The 19,900-nt window shown below is 37.7% G+C and overlaps 2 protein-coding genes and 1 long non-coding RNA gene across 3 annotated transcripts in view; 1 reads left to right on the forward strand and 2 right to left on the reverse strand.

Annotated features, from left to right (window-relative positions):
• Positions 1-7,557: 7,557 nt before the first annotated feature.
• LOC121400632 lies at positions 7,558-8,027 on the reverse strand. Its single transcript, XR_005965863.1, has 2 exons — positions 7,979-8,027; positions 7,558-7,942 (listed from the first exon to the last, which is right to left on the reverse strand). It is a non-coding gene; the product is annotated as an uncharacterized LOC121400632 (long non-coding RNA).
• Positions 8,028-11,981: 3,954 nt separating this feature from the next.
• sbds.S (SBDS ribosome assembly guanine nucleotide exchange factor S homeolog) lies at positions 11,982-18,979 on the reverse strand. Its single transcript, NM_001098689.1, is given in 5 exon segments — positions 11,982-12,173; positions 13,945-14,109; positions 15,964-16,164; positions 17,211-17,340; positions 18,772-18,979. Coding segments are annotated over 5 exon segments (753 nt in total). The 5' UTR covers positions 18,900-18,979; the 3' UTR covers positions 11,982-12,044.
• Positions 18,980-19,152: 173 nt separating this feature from the next.
• Positions 19,153-19,900, forward strand: part of tyw1.S (tRNA-yW synthesizing protein 1 homolog S homeolog) — a 69,145-nt gene continuing 68,397 nt past the window's right edge. The window contains 1 exon segment of the mRNA NM_001096496.1: positions 19,153-19,302. Within this exon segment, the coding sequence (NP_001089965.1) occupies positions 19,299-19,302 (4 nt within the window). The 5' untranslated portion in view covers positions 19,153-19,298.

Raw genomic sequence — 19,900 nt, forward strand, 5'->3', positions numbered from 1 at the left:
CACAGAGGCCCAATAAGCCCACACAGAGGCCCAAAACAACCCCCACCAGCCCACTAAATACTGACTTTTTATGGCACCTAGGGTTGCCACCTTTTCTGGAAAAAAATACCGGCCTTCCTATATATTTATCTTTTTTCCCTATTAATAACATTGGGATCAACCTTAATTTTTCCTGCCAGGCCGGTAAAATACCAGCCAGGTCGCAACCCTAATGGCAATTTATAGCAGCCCCTCTGGCATTTGCCAGAACCCACAGATTGCCAGTCAGGTCCTGCCGGTGGGCCAGTCTGACACTGAATAGGAATATCTTTCTTTTGCACATTCTTTGTTTTTGGTCTCAGGTCATTTACATGTATGACTAGAGGGATGTATGTATGTACATTGTATTTATAGATCCTATAGCTGTACAGCTAGGGTTGCCACCTGGCCAGTATTTTACCAGCCTGGCAAGTGAAAATGATGGTTAATCCCAATGTTATTAATAGGAAAAAAAGATAAATATATAGGATGCCCGGTATTTATTTCCAGAAAAGGTGGCAACCCTATGTACAGCAGATGTGAAGTATCTACTTTGTGAATAATATGGCACACAAAACTCATCCCACCTTTTGTACAATGCAGAACATAAAGCATCTGCATGTCTGATTTACAAACATATGCAATAAATAGCATCAGTGCAGTTACCTACAGCAACAAATCGTATGTTTTCTTTTATTTTACGACTTGAGGTAGACTATGCAGAGGTGATTTGCCGCTAAGGGTTAATACGGGGCTGCAATTTAGCACTTATCTTTCTATATCAGCCCTTCTGTTTATTTATGCAGTTATACACATTTACAAATTTGCAAGAACCATTTAGGATTCTGAAATGTGGACGTTTGTTTTTGTGCTTTTTATCAGTTTGAATGCAGGTTTGAGCACCAATAAATGCATTCACGCAGTGTTCTGAGTTGCGTTTACTCCATTTGCATTTCAGTGCGTTTGTTTAGATGAAACATGCTGCATTTTCTTGCACTTGATGCACAGGTTTGAGCGCATAAACACATTCCTTAACTGATTCCATTATATTCTGCCTGGTTGTACTCATGAGTGTTCCGAGTTGCTTTTTACTCCATCTGCGTTTCAGTGCTTTTGTTTAGACACAGCATGCTGCATTTTCTTGTGCTTGACACACATTCAGCTATCAATAGAATAGAGGGTTGTGTACAGAACAGAAAAGAAATACACTTAGTTGCGTTAAAAAAAGCTTTTAAACACAATATATGCTTTTTTTTGCACTCAGCATGCATTTGAAAAATAAACAAACGCCCGTGTGTAAGAGCCCTTAGGGCAGAGCCACACGCAGCAGATGTGTATACCAATGAGAGTGGAGGTCTCTGAGGAAGTGCAGTGACATGAAACGCGTCAGACCTCGCGCGCAGTTTTTAATGTTGCATCAAGATGTACCAATAAAATAAACCTTTTTTACCTACAACTTGGAATTAAGCGATTCTTCTGAGATAACCTATGAGTGTGCCGTTACAAACGATTGGTGTGTACAGTGAACACGTCTCTCTTAATGACGGACTCAGGGCGGCAGCACCTGGGTCAATACGCCAACCGGGTAAGATCCTTAACGGAAGATTTATTTGTTCTGCAAGTATAGGGAGACATATCTGCTCCAGTAATTTAAGTGCTGGGTCAGGGGCTGGACGAACCCGGGCCATAATGAATTAATGTTTTAATATATTGTTAATATAGAACTACCGGAATTTGGCTGAACAAATGTGGGATTTACTTAGGATCCCCATTTATGGTGTTGGATTGATTGCATTCCCATCCACAAACCACTTCTTCGGGCAACTAATCTCCCTGAAATGCCTTTCCGCCAGCTAGAATGTAAATTGCAGACGGGATGGCACTCAGAACGCTTCGTTTTCCGAAGTCTCACGAGGAAGCGATCCGAGTGCCATCCCATCGGCGATTTACATTCTAGCCGACAGGAAGGCAGTTTGGGGAGATTAGTTGCCTGAAGAAGATGCGATTTATCGATGGGCGACTAATCTCCCGAAATAGCAGCGTCTCTGCCCTAAAGGATTTATGTTTTTGATGACATTTTGGGGCACATTTACTAAGGGTCGAATATCGAGGGTTAATAAACCCTCGAATTCGACCCTCCTGGTAAAAATCCTACAAATTCGATATTCGAATTCGTAGGTTTTACCGCAAATCCTACGATCAAACGATCTAAGGAAAAACTATGAAATCCTTCGAATCGAATAATTCTAAGGATTTTAATCCATCGATCGAAGGATTTTCCTTCGATCAAAAAAACCTTAGAAAAGTAATGGGGAAGGTCCCCATACTCTAACACTGTACCTCGGTAGGTTTAAACTACCGAAGTATGTAGTTGAAGTTTTTTTTAAAGAGACAGTACTTCGACTATTGAATGGTCGAATAGTTGAACGATTTTTAGTTCAAATCGAAGTCGAAGGTCGTAGTAGCCTATTCGATGGTCGAAGTACCCAAAAAACTACTTCGAAATTCAAAGTTTTTTTAATTCGAATCCTTCACTCAAGCTTAGTAAATGTGCCCCTTTATCTCTTTAGATCTCTTTAGAGAAGGAAAAGAGAGTGCATGGATTGGGATGAATAGACTCCAAGGGTCAATATAGTTTTAGATCATACAGTATATTCTTCTGGGCAGGGCTGTCTTCACCTCTTGAATTATTTATTTTTCTGTGTAATCTATTTTCATCATTGTATACACCAAGTTATTGTACAGTGCTGAGAAATATGTTGGTGCTTTATAAATGTGTAATAATCAATGTTCAGAAGAACAAGTTACCCCCGACTACATGGAGTGTTTTGGTTTGGGCCCCCCATCTTTCCTTCCAAAAACCTGTGCTCCAAATCACCAACATCTTCCTATTCCAACTTCTGTTTATCTCCACCTCTATCCACTTTCTTCATCTTTATCTGGATCTAAATGCTCCCATAAAATTAGACAGTTATAAGACACCTTATGCTGACAAACAGTTTATTTCCATTTCAAATATGGATGCACCAAAATTTTAGGATTCAGCCAAACCCCAAATTTGTTTGTAAAAGATTTCTTTTTTGAACCCTAATTTGTACATGCAAATTATGAAAGTGAGGGAGAAAAAAGGTTTGACAAAACAAAAAGTGTGTAACGAAAAGTCATGTGGTTTCTTTGGATTCTGATTCAGTTTGTCCAGTAACTTGGATTCCTGAATTCGGCGCATATCCAATTTTAATAAAAATATATGTTGTACAAGATATATAACCAAAATTTGTATGACAGAAGGTCCATTTTGTTGGGCACTATGAAGTGATGCGAGTATTTACATGTCCCCGAGAATGACTGCAGAACAACCAATGGTAGATTAATTAATGGTTTGGTGCATGGCCCCAGTCATGACATTTTCACCACAAGCAAGCTCTTATTGCTGCTGCCTCTGCCCTTCAGGTAATGATCATTGACATATCTTATGCCTACTTTAGGTTTCCTAGGTTGCCCAATGCTTCATTGCTGCTATGCACCACAAAGTCCTCTAGACTTCCTGTATCCAGATCTGTTAGCTGTGCCATAGGTCAGGTCAACAAAGGTTCACGGGGCTGGGGGCGGCTTTTGGGGGGCTTTTAGTTGAAAATATTCTGCGTGCAGCAGCTTCTAGATATGGACATGTTCCTATGATTTTGTACTCTCAGGGACCTTATATGGATAACCCTAGCTTTAATATTGCCCCTTATTTCCTCTAAGGTTGAGGGACACTGGACATGCCTGTCTACTGACATGCACAGTGTTGGCCTGGGTTAGACTACAAGGAACAGAGATTGGCTCAAAAATGCATGCTTTCACATTTTGGGCCAGTTTTTGCTTCATGTAGGCCAACACTGCGTCAGTGCAGCTACACACAGAACCATATAGGAGCATATCGTGAGCTCCAATCTCTTGGATGTTGCTCCCAGTGGCCCCAAAGCAGATGCTTATTTTTATTATTTCTTGGTTTTGAGGCAAGTTTTGGTTACATAAAAAAACAGATTTTCTGCCAGAGACTCCAGTAGGCTGCCAGTTCACATAAGGGCTACCAGTAGCCAATCATAGCCCTCATTTGGCACCCCCAGCAACTTTTTTCATGGTTGTGTTGCTTCCCAACACTTTTTACAATTGAATGTAGCTCACAGGTAAAAAAAGGTTGGGGACTCCTGCAACCAGTAGAGCAAGGAGAGAAAATGTGCACTGAGCCCCTTCAATTTTTTTTCTGCAGGTGGGGGGGGGGTGTCACAGTAATGTTTCGCCACTGGTATACATATGTAACAGCAAACATTAAAAAATGAAAGACAGTAATACAGTAGTAGGTCACAAGGCAAGTATAAAGTCTGGACTTGGAATCAAAATAGGCTCTGGCATTTCTGGTACACAAAGGCCCAAACAGCCCCCAACCAACCCAATAGTGCGTGTCTATGGCAACTTACAGCAGCCCCTCTGGCATATGTCAGAACCCACAGATTGCCAGTCCGGGCCTGTAATAAGTCCTCCAGATAAAACATGAATAGGGTATCATTTTGTCCTGAGCATCTGTACTCATGCTTTATTTTGTACTGGCAACAATTTTCAAAATGGCATTCTCTAGTTTATGTACATACAGACATCAGCATATTAGATCGACACAGGGATCTTCAGTAAGCTTTTATATGTTTTGTAGTTTGTATCATGTCGCTACTGTCAAACAGAGTTTTATCTGGCTTGCAGTGTAGAGATAGCATAGGCAATAACTGATCTAACATGGAAGCAATTAACAAAACATTATCACAAAAAAAAACACCCTACTGTGCATGCATACCTGGCAGGAGCTGTAGAGAGTGCTCCTGCAGTAGTATTTCAACCCCGTACAGTTTTTACCAGCAAACAGGAGCACCGCCTTGGGTTTAGGCAAGTGATTTTAATCACTGGGAAAATGTCATTTTGGCACTCTTCCCATGACTATACCTTTCTTTACAAAAGGATAGTTTTGCAGTAGCATGCAGGCAGTTTTAAATAATGAATCTGTGGGCACCTGAAATATTTCACTAATCTAAATGCAACGGCTGGTGATAAATTTATATGATATATTAAATATCTCACAACCCACCAATGCCTATGAGGCCCATCCTGTCCAGCTTGTACAGCTAATACTTTTATTTATTTTTTTAAATAAACGTTATTGCTGTTTTTTTAAAGAAAGTCATTTTTTTCTACAAAAATAAAGATAAACATTTGCAGTCTGATTTTTTTTATAACTGTATATAGATCTAACACTGATATGTACATGTTCATTCTCAATTAATTCTCTGGACTGGTTATTTTAGAATTATAAGTAATCACCAATACAACTGTACATTATACATATATTTAATACAAAATGGATTTTTTTTAAAAAAGGGAAGTAGAATGAGCTTCTATTGTCACTCAAGTGTAATTGCTAAAATTGTAGCTCTATAAAAATGTAGGTTAATGCAGATATAAAGTATTAAAATGGTTAAACATACACACATAGGGAAACCCTTGAGATTCACAGAAAAATATATAGTTCTTTTGCAATATTGAAAGTAGCCATTTACCCATAATGCAGTGCTAATTGTGGCCACACCTCGAGCGATGTCCAAAGCAATAGCACCTTAGGCTCGACATCAGATATAATTGTGTTGTGACACAAATCCGGTTGCCTTGCTTGCAGTACTGCGTTCAAAACAGCAATTACATCCAATTTACTGAGCTCATATCCAGTGCACCCATTTATGCAACCAGCTGTGGGAACCCTGAGTCTACTGCCTGGTCCGGGGTGGTGTGAGCTCCTGGGTTCTTTAGCACTCAAGTGCAACCCCACTGTTCACCAGAAAATGAGGCATGGAAGCATTGGCAGATGTGGAAGTACAGGAGCATGTCTGGGTAGAGGTATCTTAATTATTTTTATCACATACAGTATGTTATATCATATTTTAGAGCACCCAGACTTGCAGGTGTGTTCATAAATGACCCCATAGTTTGTTGCAAAATAGAAGCACTTCTGGTGTCCTTTAAAATATCTGTGACTGAGATAATATTAAATATGCTTTAAAGGGGTTGTCCACCTTCAAACACTTTTTTCAGTTCAGTTGGTTGGTCACCAGAAATAAAGACTTTTTCCAATGACTTTCTATTTGTGACCGTTTTTCCCAATATTAGAAGTGTAAAGTTTAATTTTTCTTCTTCTAAAATGCCATCTTCTGGATATTCTTGTTCTGTAAGGGAGTGCCGCTTGCGCAGTTGGAGCAGTCTTCCGGTTTGTAGCAACTGCGCATGCGGTAAAAGTGCCGGAAATTGCTGAAGGGAAAGAAGAGGACACGAAGAAGAACGGAGACTTAAAGTTCTCCTTTAAGTCAGAAAATTGTTTAGAAATGCCAGTATACATTTTATAGTTTATAATGGCAATATTAAGAGCTGAAGGCATCATCGCTTCCCTTATTTTTAACTTGGTTTTGTTTCTAGTTTCAGAATTGTATTACCTTGTTTAACGGAGACTTCTTCATCCTCGTTTTAATAAAGGTTGGGTAGATTAAAAACTGGTTGGTAATCGAAAAGTAGAAACATTGTGCTAGCAAGAAATCCCAAAGTTGCCAATTCTACTATTTTGTTATTGTTATTCCTGGCAAGTTTTTCTAAATTAAAGGAGATGGAAAGGCAAAAATCATGCACTACCTCCCTCTAAACTACTTATATGCCCTTAATCGCTATATTTTCTGCTTAGCAATCTGAATACAAAAGCATAAAATCATGTTTGATGTTCTGCTCTGCTTCAGAACAATCTTGCTTATGGATTAGAGGCTTCCTTCACCCCTCTGCACATGTGCGGAAAAAAAACCCCCTCACCCCAGGAGCACGTCACACATGACTTGGTGCTCAGTTCCAGGCAAAAAGGCAGCACAATATAATCTTGTGTACACAGTAAGTTAATTCCACTGTCCACTAATGTTTATAATAGGCGTGCTGCCTACTGTAAAAATGCTGATTTCAAAAATGTCCCCTCGCTGCGCACTGCAAGCGCTCAACGTTGCCATGTAGAGGTTACCTTCAATAATAAAAAAACAAACGTTCATGTGTCTCTGTAGATACGAGGCACTGCCGCGCTGATTGGTTGGGGGAGTGTGTCCAGGGATCAATGATGACGCGCATAGCTGATTTGCATGCGTGTCATTTTACATCGGAGGAAAGCTCAGCCTCTGAAGCATGTGCAACAGAATAGAATTTGGCCCAACGCAACTCAAGGCTGCCTCGGGCAGCAGGGAGGAAGCTGCCTGCATATTCTCTGACGTCACTGGAGCCCTACACTACATTCTAATCAGAGTGCAGTTCCTGCTACTAGACACCAGGGAGACAGCATTTACTATGTTCTGTAAGTAATTAGTATACCAGTTTTGTGATAGAACTTACTTAGGATTTAGCATTCCTTCTCCGTTAAGCTCTGAAAAAATACCAACCTAACAAACAGGTCTCTGTGAACTTAATTTTTGCCTAAGGAAATAAAAACAAACGGAGTATTTGAAAAGTATTATATTTATTCAAATATAAAGACTTTTAACAAGCAAAATATTTAAGTTATATGGTGATGTGTAAATGTCTATGAATCAACTTTTAAAGTATAATGAATGGATACTTTTTTTCTGCCTGTGCTTAAAACCCTATGCTATTAGTTTTCTTATGCTTATGTTTTGCAAGATGCATGCAAAATATTACACAAATTGTTTTCTATACTCAAGGAGGAGCACACGGCTTGAAAAATGCATGAAAAATGCTATTTTTTGCACCTCAATATTATTAGTCCATTGGTATTACAGTGCGTTCATTTACAAATACCATTCTAAATATAATCAAAGTATTTAGGGGCAGATTCACTAAGGGTCGAATTTCGAAGTTAAAAATACTTCGAAATTCGACCCTCGAATTGAAATCCTTCGACTTCGAATATCGAAGTCGAAGGATTTAGCGCTAATCCTGCGATCGATCGAGGATTTTTTTTTTTTAAATCCTTCGAATCGAACGATTTTAGTCCAACGATCGAAGGAAAATCCTTCGATCAAAAAAAGGTTAGCAAGCCTATGGGGACCTTCCCCATAGGCTAACATTGACTTCGGTAGGTTTTATCTGCCGAAGTAGGGGGTCGAAGTTTTTTTTAAAGGGAAAGTACTTCGACTATCGAATGGTCGAATAGTCAAACCATTTTTACTTCGAATCGTTCGATTTCGTTCGAATTCGAACGAATTTAACCAATTCGATGGTCGAAGTACCCAAAAAATACTTCGAAATTCGAATTTTTTTCATTCGAATCCTTCACTCGAAGTTAGTGAATCTGCCCCTAAGTGTGTTCCATCTAAAATATCAGAGTAACTGTCAATGATGTAAAGTGTGCCTCTGGCAAAAAAAATAAATAAAAAAAGTTACAAATTGGCAACAATTTAAAATCTGGGTTTCAATCAAATAAATAGCATAAATATTAGTGCTCTGATGCAGACATCTGATGGAGAGGCAGTTCACAGCTCTAAAATCATCATCATCATTTATTTATATAGCGCTGTCAAGATACGCAGTGCTTTCAACTCTTTAAACTAAACAAATTACAAACAAACTTGGTTTTACCCATTGCCAACAAATTCATTGTTACACCCTTTATTTCAAATCTCACTGACAAGAGAAATTGACACTAGGAGAATATCTAAGCTTTCGATTTTGTGTTCTTGTAGGATATAACCTAGAGCCCAAAAAGGTTATAATAACAATATGCATTTTACAGGCAGTACAGTTTTGTTTCAGGCTATGCAGCACTGGACTATAGTAACACACAGGGAGGCACATTTATCAAAGTTCGCATTTCGAATTCATGTGAGCTTTTAAAAACTCCCATAAATTCGACCAATCGAAATTTATAAAAAAAAAAAAAGAAAAAAATCGGAAATTTGTCAAACTCGGATGAATTTAATAGACCCGAAAATTAGAATCAAATTCGATTCTAATTTAAAAAACTAGATTCGATTTTTTTCTCTGAAAAGTCAGGAAGGCTGCAAACAACATCTCCCAATGACTTTAACAGCAATTCAGCAGGTTTTAGGTGGCGAATAGTCAAATTAGAGATCTTAAAGGGCAAGAGTATTATAAATCTTGAAAAACATTTTTAAAAAGTCAAATCGAATTTGACTCCCTAGTCTAATTTGACAGTTTTGACAATAAAAAAAATACAAAAATTTTTAATTCGACCTTTGATAAATCTGCCCCTTAAAGTAATCATCTTTAAAAATCATGTATTTTGCTATACTTGACCTATAAGCAATTTTCAAGGTGTAATCTGCAGAAAGAGGGAATCATTAGGCTTCATCAATTTGCACCAGTACATGGCATTTAGAAGTTTAAAAGGATATTAAAGATCATCTAATGATCCTGTGAGCACAACTACAAAGGGTGGCTTCTAGTCACCAACTATATGAAAAATAATTGTTTTCTAGGATTATACTAGAATATTTCTGTAGTTTACAAAACTAAAATGACATTGCTAAAAATTGTATATAAACATAGACTAATAATATATTTCTCCAGACAATAACCCTTCTGAATCTACCTTACATCTATATTCTCCACAAACATCTCCTATAAAAACTGGACCCATCCTCTCTGCTATTTACTGGTGCAGAATGCTTGAACTCTACCTTGCTGTTAACCATGTGCACACAATGCTAAGTAAAAGTATGCACACCCACAATACTGACACTGAAACTTTTAAGGATTGTATCAGTATGAAGAGGGAATTGGGCATACACATTTGTCTCAATAAAGAACTGCCTTCAAGCCACTCCCAGCTCAGTGGTACCTGAAGTGCTGCAGAAGAAGAGCTGCTGAAATGCTTCCTTTTATCACTCTGGGAGTGCTGGGATACTTCCATAGGTTTGAGTAAAAATGAACACAGAATTCCAGCCTATGGAATGATCACAATTGCATCAGCCCAGCGCAGTGACGTAACTAAAGGGGGGCGGGCCCTGGCGCGGGATGCGCTGCCGGGCCCCCCGCCCGCCTCCGTACACCCGGAAACGGCCGGGAATCGCGGCGCATTAGCTGCCGGGGGGCCCTGAGGGGGTGCGGGCCCTGGCCCAATCGCACCCCCTGCTCCCCCGGTAGTTCCGCCACTGGCCCAGCGACTGATGCAATTGAAGCCAAGGGCCCTCGCTGACCCCTAAAATCATTTTAAACTTTTACAAAATTTTTACAACAGTCATTCATCTAAAGATATAACACCCATTGTTCCACTGACGCGTTTGATCACCACGTTTCACGTTTTTCATTAACCCTGTATCTATTATCATTTGCTTCTATGGTGCCTTTTCCTTCTTAAACATTAACACTTGCATTTAGTGACATTTAAAAACATAAATATGATGCTGGTTATGTGGACATGTTTGAAGCTTTAGAATAAATACACATACATATTGTTTTTTAGTCTAATATCAAGTAAAACCTGTACCTTAGCAAGTGTGTTAAGTGCACAAATAATATATTAAATTGTCTTAATATCCACAAATTAGAATACTTTAAAATATAAAGCAAAATCTGCTTTAAGAGCTCAGAGTTATGATACGGGGAGGCCCATTTATCAAAGGTTGAATTTGAATTTATGCAAGTTTTTTTAAACTCCTTTAAATTCAAATTTACTTGAAAGTCAATTGTGGGGTTATTTATTATAAAAACTAATATCTAAAATTTGCACAAATTTTACCGACACGACAACTCAAATTTTACTAAAAACTTGATTCAAGTTTTTTCTCCAAAAAAAACTCGAATGTCAGCAAGGCCAAATTGATGCCTGGATCTCTCCAATTGACTTATACATGAATTTGGCAGGTTTTAGGTGGCGAATAGTCAAATTCAAGTTTTTAAAGGGCCAGAGTATGATAAATATCAAAATTCGAATTAAAACTTGAATCGAGTTTGTATAATTCAAAATTTCGAATTTGAGAGTATTGACCAAAAAATCGAAAATTAAAATCAGGGTTTTCAATTCGCCCCTTTATCTGAAACATGTTCAGAGCAGCAACACAAAATATATACCATACATGCCTCCTGATAATGAAGAGAGGAGGCTAAAGAGAATGGGAATGGCTGTCAGGATTACAAATATTTGCAAGAGATATGGATGTGTTTTGTGGGTGTAAAGTTTCAAAACTTGAGTTTGGCACTGGGCTCAGTTATACTATAAATTTTAGGACACCATGGGATAAGTGACAATGAACCCAAAAATTAACAATCATGTTAGGAAACTGTTAAAGTATGGCAAGTATGTTTAGTATTGTAGCCATTTAAAATAGTTTGCATAAAGATTTTAAACATGTGTGCTTTGTGTGTTGCTTAATCTCTAGATTAACCCCTCTATTCCCTACTTTTTTCCCATTGTTGTGCATGTAAAACAGATCTAAACAGATCATACCAAAGGAAAAAAATATATAAAAATATCAAAATTTAAATAAATAACGATCATACTTTTTTGTGACTTTTTCTGCTTTAAAATGCAGAAACCAATAAAATATATTGGTAATTCCAGCCCACAGTGACTTACATTTAACAACAAATCTATGACTGGAATACCAGTGGCATTCAAAACATATTTTGTTAAATTAGCTATTCTGATCACAATGTCTGACAACTATAAGCGAGTAAAAATTAGTAATTTAAAGGAAAACAAATGCACAGCAATGAACTAAGGTATAGAATTTGTAGTCTTTTGGGCTGCTGCACACAGCCCTTGCTGTGACTCTGAAGATGCCCCCAGTCGATCCTTATCAATGTTACTGACACTTAAATAATGGCTTTACAAGAGCCAAGATGGTAAACTCCATATTTGAAGGCATCGATCATTATTATCATACAGCTGCTGAACCTCTGGGCTGGCAAAGAAAGTTCAAAACATAAAATTTCTAGCCATATTAATTTTAGACTTTAGTTGTTCTTTAATAACTTTGAGAATGCAAAAACAAGCACGTTGGTCTTCACTCAAACTTCTCATCGCCTTCTTCTACATCTTTCAGACTGAGAACTTCAAGAGTGCCTTTTCCCTTGGTCTCACAGCGTATTAACTCATCAATTTCTCTGAAGCAACCAGGATCAATTAAGCAAACCTGAAATGCAGCATAAAAAACCAATTTTTATAAGAAGATGAAGAAAAAACCTGAGATTAAAAAATGCTCATGTAAAAAGCACAGAACTGACCCAGAAATTATAATAGCCTTATATGTTTAATGCTTTTCAGTTCTAAACAATATACATTATTAATTGCTGGAAAGCATGAAACATGGGTCAGGTCAAGGCTTTTCAATCACTGAATCGATATAGTGATGTTTTATTATCCCATATTTTATGAGGATTGCTTTTTTTGATAATTACTATTAAGAGACCATCTGATCACTCAAACTCCTTTTTATTTTACAACCTGGAGGACTCCCTTTCCAAACTCTTATGGGCAGATTTATCAGAGGTAGAATTTCGAATTTATGTGATTTTTTTTTACTCTAATAAATTTGAATATACTCACAAATTTGAATGTCTAATATTCGATCGATAAGGTCCCGACCCAAAATTCGAATCCAATTCAAATCGAGTTTTTCCACCGAAAAAAACTTGAACGTCAGGAAGGCAATAAACATATTCAAATGGTTCAAAGGAACTCTGCCATTGACTTTTAAATGAACTCGGCAGGCTTTAGGTGGTGAATATTCGAATTAGAACGGTTTCCATGGTCGAGGTGTGATAAATCTCACATTTGAATTTACATTAGCATTGGGCGATTAAATTCTAATGTATGAATTTTGACACCAAAAAACAATTAGAAAATTCAAATTTACTATTCAACTCCTAATAAATCTGTCCCTTAATGGATAGATCAGGGACAGCTTTTAGCAGCTAAAATGCTAAAGGACAGTTTTCGCTGAACAGAACACGGTATACAATTATGTGCCAATTTGTTAGGCACCCCTTCAGTAACTAAAATTGTTATACTTTAAAAACAGACCAGCTTGGGGTACAGCAACACCATATCACTGCGAACTGTGATCCATTTCACGCTTATGAAGAAATGCTGAGATTCAAGAAGTGTTCATCTTTTTCCCGTTTGGCCCACAGTTTTTTTTGACAAAGTGAATATATTTAAAATGAAAGAATTCAAAGACAAGAATATATAAAAGAAAAAAACACAAAGAAAACCTTATACACCTTCACTCGTCAATTGAATCTACATCATACCCCTAATTTGAAAATGCAGAGGCTATCTTATATAATATCAAAACCAGGCTATGGAGAGTTAAATGTAAAACAGTGTAGTTATCACATATGTTATAACTCTATAGAGATACAATGTTACAGCATATACTAATGTTTCCCATAGTATTTCAATATTGCTAAGCACTCATTACAGAATTGTATACATGTATATTTCATTTTATGGTTCATGAGTTAAATAATGACATATATATAAGAAACATTAGTTATTAATTTTATTCAGACCCTTTGGAGCATTAGTATCTCAATGCAAACACTCGAAAGATGACTAAGGGATAACTCCCGAAACGCGTTAGGTTTTTCCAGCAGGAATTCCAATAAACCCTATTTGCAGAAGTGCCGTCTGCCTTTCGAGTCTTTGTCGTGTTTACAGTGGGGACACTGTCTGACGGAGCACCTGACCTGAGGGAAGAGCGGTGAGCATGTGCGGTCCTTTTTTGCTTTTCTACCTATCTCAATGCAAAGATCCATTTACACTCCCTTTCTAGTAACACGTGTGATTGTCCCTGCAAATCTGTCACTCATCCCCTTGATCTAGAATCAGCTTTATGCATAATTTTTAGCATTTAGTAAAAAGATATATCTCCTAGATATTTAAAAGAAAATGTTACTTACAATTTCCAGCTCTTGATCAAAGTTCTCACTTTCTATGTGCTTTATTAGAGGCTTCAGTTTCTCTTTCAATTTCTTTCCATCCTTGGCTGGTACAATAAAACGCAGTCTCATGTGGGCTCTTTCAATCTGCATGGTCTCTTTCAGCTGCTTGATAACATCTAATGCCTGTAAAGCACATACAAGCATCAAAATGACACTATTAAATACTTGCAGAAATAACTACAGAAGTTGATGTATTTATACAGAGTATGTTGTTATGATAATATAGCCCATTTCTACAGTACATATATTTGACTAACTAAAGTGCAATACTTACAATACTCAGTCTAGTTTTATGGATATATAGATACCCCACTCCTGGTGTAGTCAAACTGGTGAGCCTCAGCACCGAGGTGAAGCACGGGAAATGTAAATTGTAATACTGTAGCTCTGTGTGATTTCAGATAAACCACATATTGGAAAATAAAGCTCATGGTACTCAACAAGCCTATGACAAGGATTCTGCAATGTTACAGAGATCAAGGAAGAGTGTTATAATTGAAAATATGTACAACACTAACATCTACATTAGTCAATACATGCTTCTCTTCCAGACACAAAGACCCTGGAACTAACAGAGCATATTGAGGGATACAGTAAATCAAGATCATTCATAAAGCAATTTTAGTAGTAATGTGAATTTATGCTCCTGGAAGTGTCATATATTGACACTAAGCTAAGTGTCAGTGTAAACATCATGCTAAGGCAATGGCATATCAGAGGAAAAAGAATTCACATACTTACAGTATGTTCTACTGGGAAGGTCAGACTGGTATATATACAGTAGGTATTAAGGCAGATAAAAACATATAGAGATGAAACAGAAAATGAAAGATGAGAAAATGCAGAGGCTAGCTTATTTAACATCATGACTAGGGTATGGAGAGTTAATTGTAAAATAATGTAGCTATCACAGAAATTAGAACTCCAAAGAGATACAATGTTACATTATATACATTTCCTATCTCATTTCAAATTAATTTCATTTACACCCTTTGGAGCAAAATTATCTAATGCAAAGATCCATTTATACTCCCTTTATAATAACAGCTTCACCTTATTGCCCCCTCTTGGCAAGGATCACTAATGTCAAAGCTGATAAACGAGTGTTCCTTTTCCAAAAATAGTGGGCCGCAGGCTTATCAGATTTCTGTGTTTGTAATGCTTCCATAATATAGCTATTGTGATTAGCCATATAATCACAAATTGAGGGTTTACCAATGTAGCAGAAGATAAAAATAGGTATGATGTACATATGTTGTGATGAACTTTGTGGAAATGTTTGACATTATGGATACTGAAAAGAGCTGAGGGCTTCCAGGTGCACTGCCAGGCTACTGCTCTTGAGGTAGTCACACCATTCTCACAATGTTTCCTCTAAGCTGTGTGCTTGTGAGCACACACAGATTTTGAGGCCAGCACACACAACAAAGAATTTGTGTGAAAACAAAAATGTCTGCATTTATTCTAACCTTCACACACAGTTTTAAAAATGGCACACAAGTTTAAAATGTGTGCATAAAAGTACTTTTTTTGCCCACTCAGCCAAGAAGGAATTAGAGGGAACATTGCAATCTCTGTGTTTTGTACTTCCCAAATAAACACTTTCATTTTTACATTTTAAACCAAATCTCATAATTTCCCATAATCACACACCTTTCATTCTGCTCCAGTTTTCTGGCATGTTCTCTTTGGTTTTTTTTTTTTATTTCTCGAAAACATTTCATCTCCCTTTATTCCTCTTCTGTTCACTGTGTGTATTTCCATATAGTCTGTCCATTAATCTATATGTCCTCCTACCCCCCACTATAAAACGGAGCAACAGGAGGCAGAGTTTGGGCAAGGATGGGGACATAGGTAGTCAGTCAGTCTTATGGTTCCAGCTACACCTGCTGCTAGGAATGCTTTTTTTTTTCTTAAAAATTGCAGAACTACCAATAGCAATAACATGAATACATTAGCAGTAGTAAATGATTTTACCTGTTGCTTGGTGCTCTTGGTTGCTTTCACCGAGTAGTGGATATCTTTCATTGCTCGTTCAATCAGGTTAACAGTGTAAGGCCTCTTTGTCTCTGGATTTACACACTTGTCTGCCACAATTGTTGCAATATCTCGAAACATCTGTTCTAACTGTGTGCTCCGCTCCTTTTCAGACACCTGCAGTTCTCCTTTAGATAAAATCTAAAAATAATCAAACATGCAAATTAAAGGTAAAATCACAAAACAAGATATGTGGTATATTCATTGTCTGCTGGTGGTTACCTAACTGTTCAACTATAGACAAGGAGGTCAGAAACATCAAAAATATAAGTTTACAGAATAGCTGCACCAGGAAGAATTTTCCAAATTCACTCACCCTTGTAATTTAAAGATAGATAGATAGATATATATATATATATATATATATATATATATATATATATAAAAGGAAAGATCAGCACTTAATAATAATACTTTATTTTACAGGTAAAAATTTATTTTTACCTGTAAAATAAATTATTATTATTTCTTTTAAGACCCGTGAGTGCTGATCTTTCCTTTTGTATTGTACGAAGCATTTGCTGATCGCGCACCCAGGCATCTATACTGCATTGTTGGGGGCCAAACTATAGTTTATAAAAAAAAAAAACGAACGAATTTCCATGCACACTGCACATATCTAATTTGTAGTACAAAAAAACATGAAATAACAATACAATATTTAAACTGAAGAACTTCATAATTTCAACTGTTGTTCATGAGGTCATCTTATAATTCTGAACATCAGACTGGTGGTTTAAAAACTTACTTGACTAAATGGCCACATTAGAAATTACAATGATACAAAGCTCTGCTTTATGAACAGTTTAATAAAAAGGGTTAAAAAACGGAATTAAGGTAACCAGATGTTAGAATGAGAAAGTCTCAAAGATGCTGTATTGGCTGAATTCCCCCATATGCTACAATTGATGTTGAGAAAATCTGAGCCAACATTGAAAGATCGAGTGGACATGAATGCCAAACACAACCTAGCCCAGTGTGAGCTATTCAGTCTGCAAGTAATCTTAATTGCACAGTGCCTAATAAAATGGCTTCACTATAAATTGCAGTGAAAGTGTTGAAAGGAAGGAGCATCTTTGACACAGACAAGCCATCCATATTTGATGAACAAAATAAAAGGATATCATTGTTTGTTGTTTATTCCTTATAGACTTGAGAAACTCACAGATCTTATCATTTTTACTAACCTGCTTGCAGATTTCTGTCTGGTCTTCAGTGCTGAATGCTTTGAGAAGATCTTCTTTTTTAGCTCCCTGGCCTTTAGATACATTCATAAATACAGAGTGAGTTTGCAATACTTCATCTAGATCTTTTTCACTGCAAATAAAAAACAAATAAAAAAAAAACCAATATACTTATTTAAGCTTCTATTATTCATAATACTCCACAAACGTTTGCTTTTGGACAGGGCTTCACACAAATTCTTCTCATTTTGTCTGTAGGTTACCCACCCACTTACTGGGGAAGGGAACTCCTTCCTCATCTCAACACTCAGCCCATAATGTATTATTTATTTATGGTTAGATTTTATTACTTACTTTGTTTCTTGCCTATTCTATTATCTATATATTGTCATGTACATCAACTCACCATGCTCTTCGCTCATGCCAGCATGCACCTGAGTTGGGATAAGGCTATGGGCACACAGGCTGTTGGCTCCGGCTGTTGTCAGCCTGTGTGTTTTTGCAGGCTGAAGAAGCAGATCTGCTCAGTTCCCCTGTTCTGTTGATTTGAATCCAATCAGCCTGTGTGCGGTCAGCCCAAATACCGAGCTCAGCTTCAGCTCCATGTGTGACCGCACACAGGCTGATCGGATTCAAATCAATGGAGCAGGGGCAATGAGCAGATCCACGAACAGAAGGACGGCACTCCGGTAAAAAAAAAAACAGGTTTTTATTGCTGGGTACTGTAGGAATACATAGGCCTTTAGGGAAAGTGTTCCCGAAACGCATAAGGCCTATGTATTCCTACAGTACCCAGAATTAAAAACCTGTTTATTTTACCGGAGTGCTGTCCTCCTGTTCATGTATCTATTGTTGGCAGTGGGGACGCTGCGGACTGAGCACCCGACACTATAGGGGAGCAGCCAAGCGGGGGTGAGTTCGAAGTAGTCCTAATTGCTTTTGTGGAGATTACCAATGAGCAGATCTGCTTCTCAAATCCTGCAAAAATATGCAGGCTGACAACAGCCAGAGCCAACGTCCTGTGTGCCCATGGCTTAAGAGAGCTCGCAGAGGGCTACTCCGTATTCAGGGGCTCAGACTGTAATAACATCAGACTAACATTTATTACAAACCTACAGTAGACAGTTTCACCTCTTTCTGAGGCAAACGTTTGAAATGGGACTTTTATTGTTAATTTTCACTGACACAAAAAAAGGAGTGTACTGAAAAGGAAGAAATAACACAGAACATCGGTTTTCAGCCCCTCATCCTAAACCACAACACTTTAGTTTAGCAAAGCACTACAAAAAATTCGTAAAAAAAAATGAAGCACTACAAAACATGACAGAGACAACAGCAGCCCCTCACTCACAAAACAGTCCAACTAACACAGAGCCATCACTACCACGTGATACCGTGTTTGCATCCCATGCCTCACTCTAGTGTTCATATTACCGCCCACCAGTCATTAGCGCATAATATGATTGGCCAATAAGGTCCTTAAACAGTCACGCTAGGCTAAATTCTCTACGCAGACATGTATAAGTGGCCAACACATTTAAACAAACAAGTAGTAAATACTCACGCTCCACTTCTCCAGCTCATGACTTTATTTTTGTAGCAGGCAATCTCAAATCTCTTCCCTCCTTTCTTCATTCGCACCACCGCGACATTGGTGAGGCGGATCTGGTTGGTTGGAGTAAAGATTGACATTTTGTCTGCAAACGTTTAACCTCACGAAAGTTGTTTTCAGAAAAATGTGACAGAGAACACTAAACTACTTTTTGCAGCTCTCCTTCTCACTAGTGTCTGGCGCAGCATGGGTACGCACATGCGCAGACAATGTTTTCCCTAACGGAAGTACTTCGAGATTTGCGCAAAGCTATTGCTTCTAGTAATTGTCAATAAAGTTACTACGGAATACTAAAAAAAAAACACTGTTAAAAAGCGTGATACGTAAGCAAATCAAAATGGCTGCCCCCAGCGAGGCATGAGTGTGTCAGTGGTGCTGTAAATTACTGTCATCCTTCCGTCCTTTCTCCTACAATGATACTGTCCCTGATTTTGAATATTCTGCCCCAAACAGCTTTTGTGGCTGGACAGCAAGGAGATATGGGTGAGTAGAAATGTAATGGAGGCCTCGCGTGTGTCTCAGTTTGCGGACCCTGCTTAAAAGTTTTTCGGTCGCATTTTTGTATTTTAGTGGGGGCGGCTGATATGGGACCCATTATACAAGAGACTACAGCAAAGCTTTGGAGTTAATGGGAGTGTTGCAGCTCTTCTTTAAACCCATTTTGCCAGGGTTTGTTTAATAAGGTGCCAGTATATTTCACTGTGCTATGTAATGCGTTGTAGCAAAGAACCCGATTACGTTTCATCTACTGTAAGCCAGCCATTTAAATAAAAAAATACTTTGTATTGATTCAGTTTTAATTTAGTAAAACGAAATGTTTTTTCAGGACACCTTAAGAGGTGTAACTCAGCCTGAATATTTGTGTAATGCCGAGTGTGTGGCAAAATATAGAGGGGCTGATTCACTAAAAGTCAGTGTTATTTATAGCATGGCGTAAAAAAATGTATCCCTTTATATTTTTAGAATTAATGATCGATTCACTAAAAGATTACTTGTCCAACTTAAATGATATATTTACGTTAATTTTAGCTGAATTGTGTGCGGTATTTTATAGCATGCGTTATTTGGTCCAATATTTTAG

The sequence above is a fragment of the Xenopus laevis genome, chromosome 2S (assembly GCF_017654675.1).
Source record: "Xenopus laevis strain J_2021 chromosome 2S, Xenopus_laevis_v10.1, whole genome shotgun sequence".
In the NCBI taxonomy this organism is placed as follows: domain Eukaryota; kingdom Metazoa; phylum Chordata; class Amphibia; order Anura; family Pipidae; genus Xenopus; species Xenopus laevis.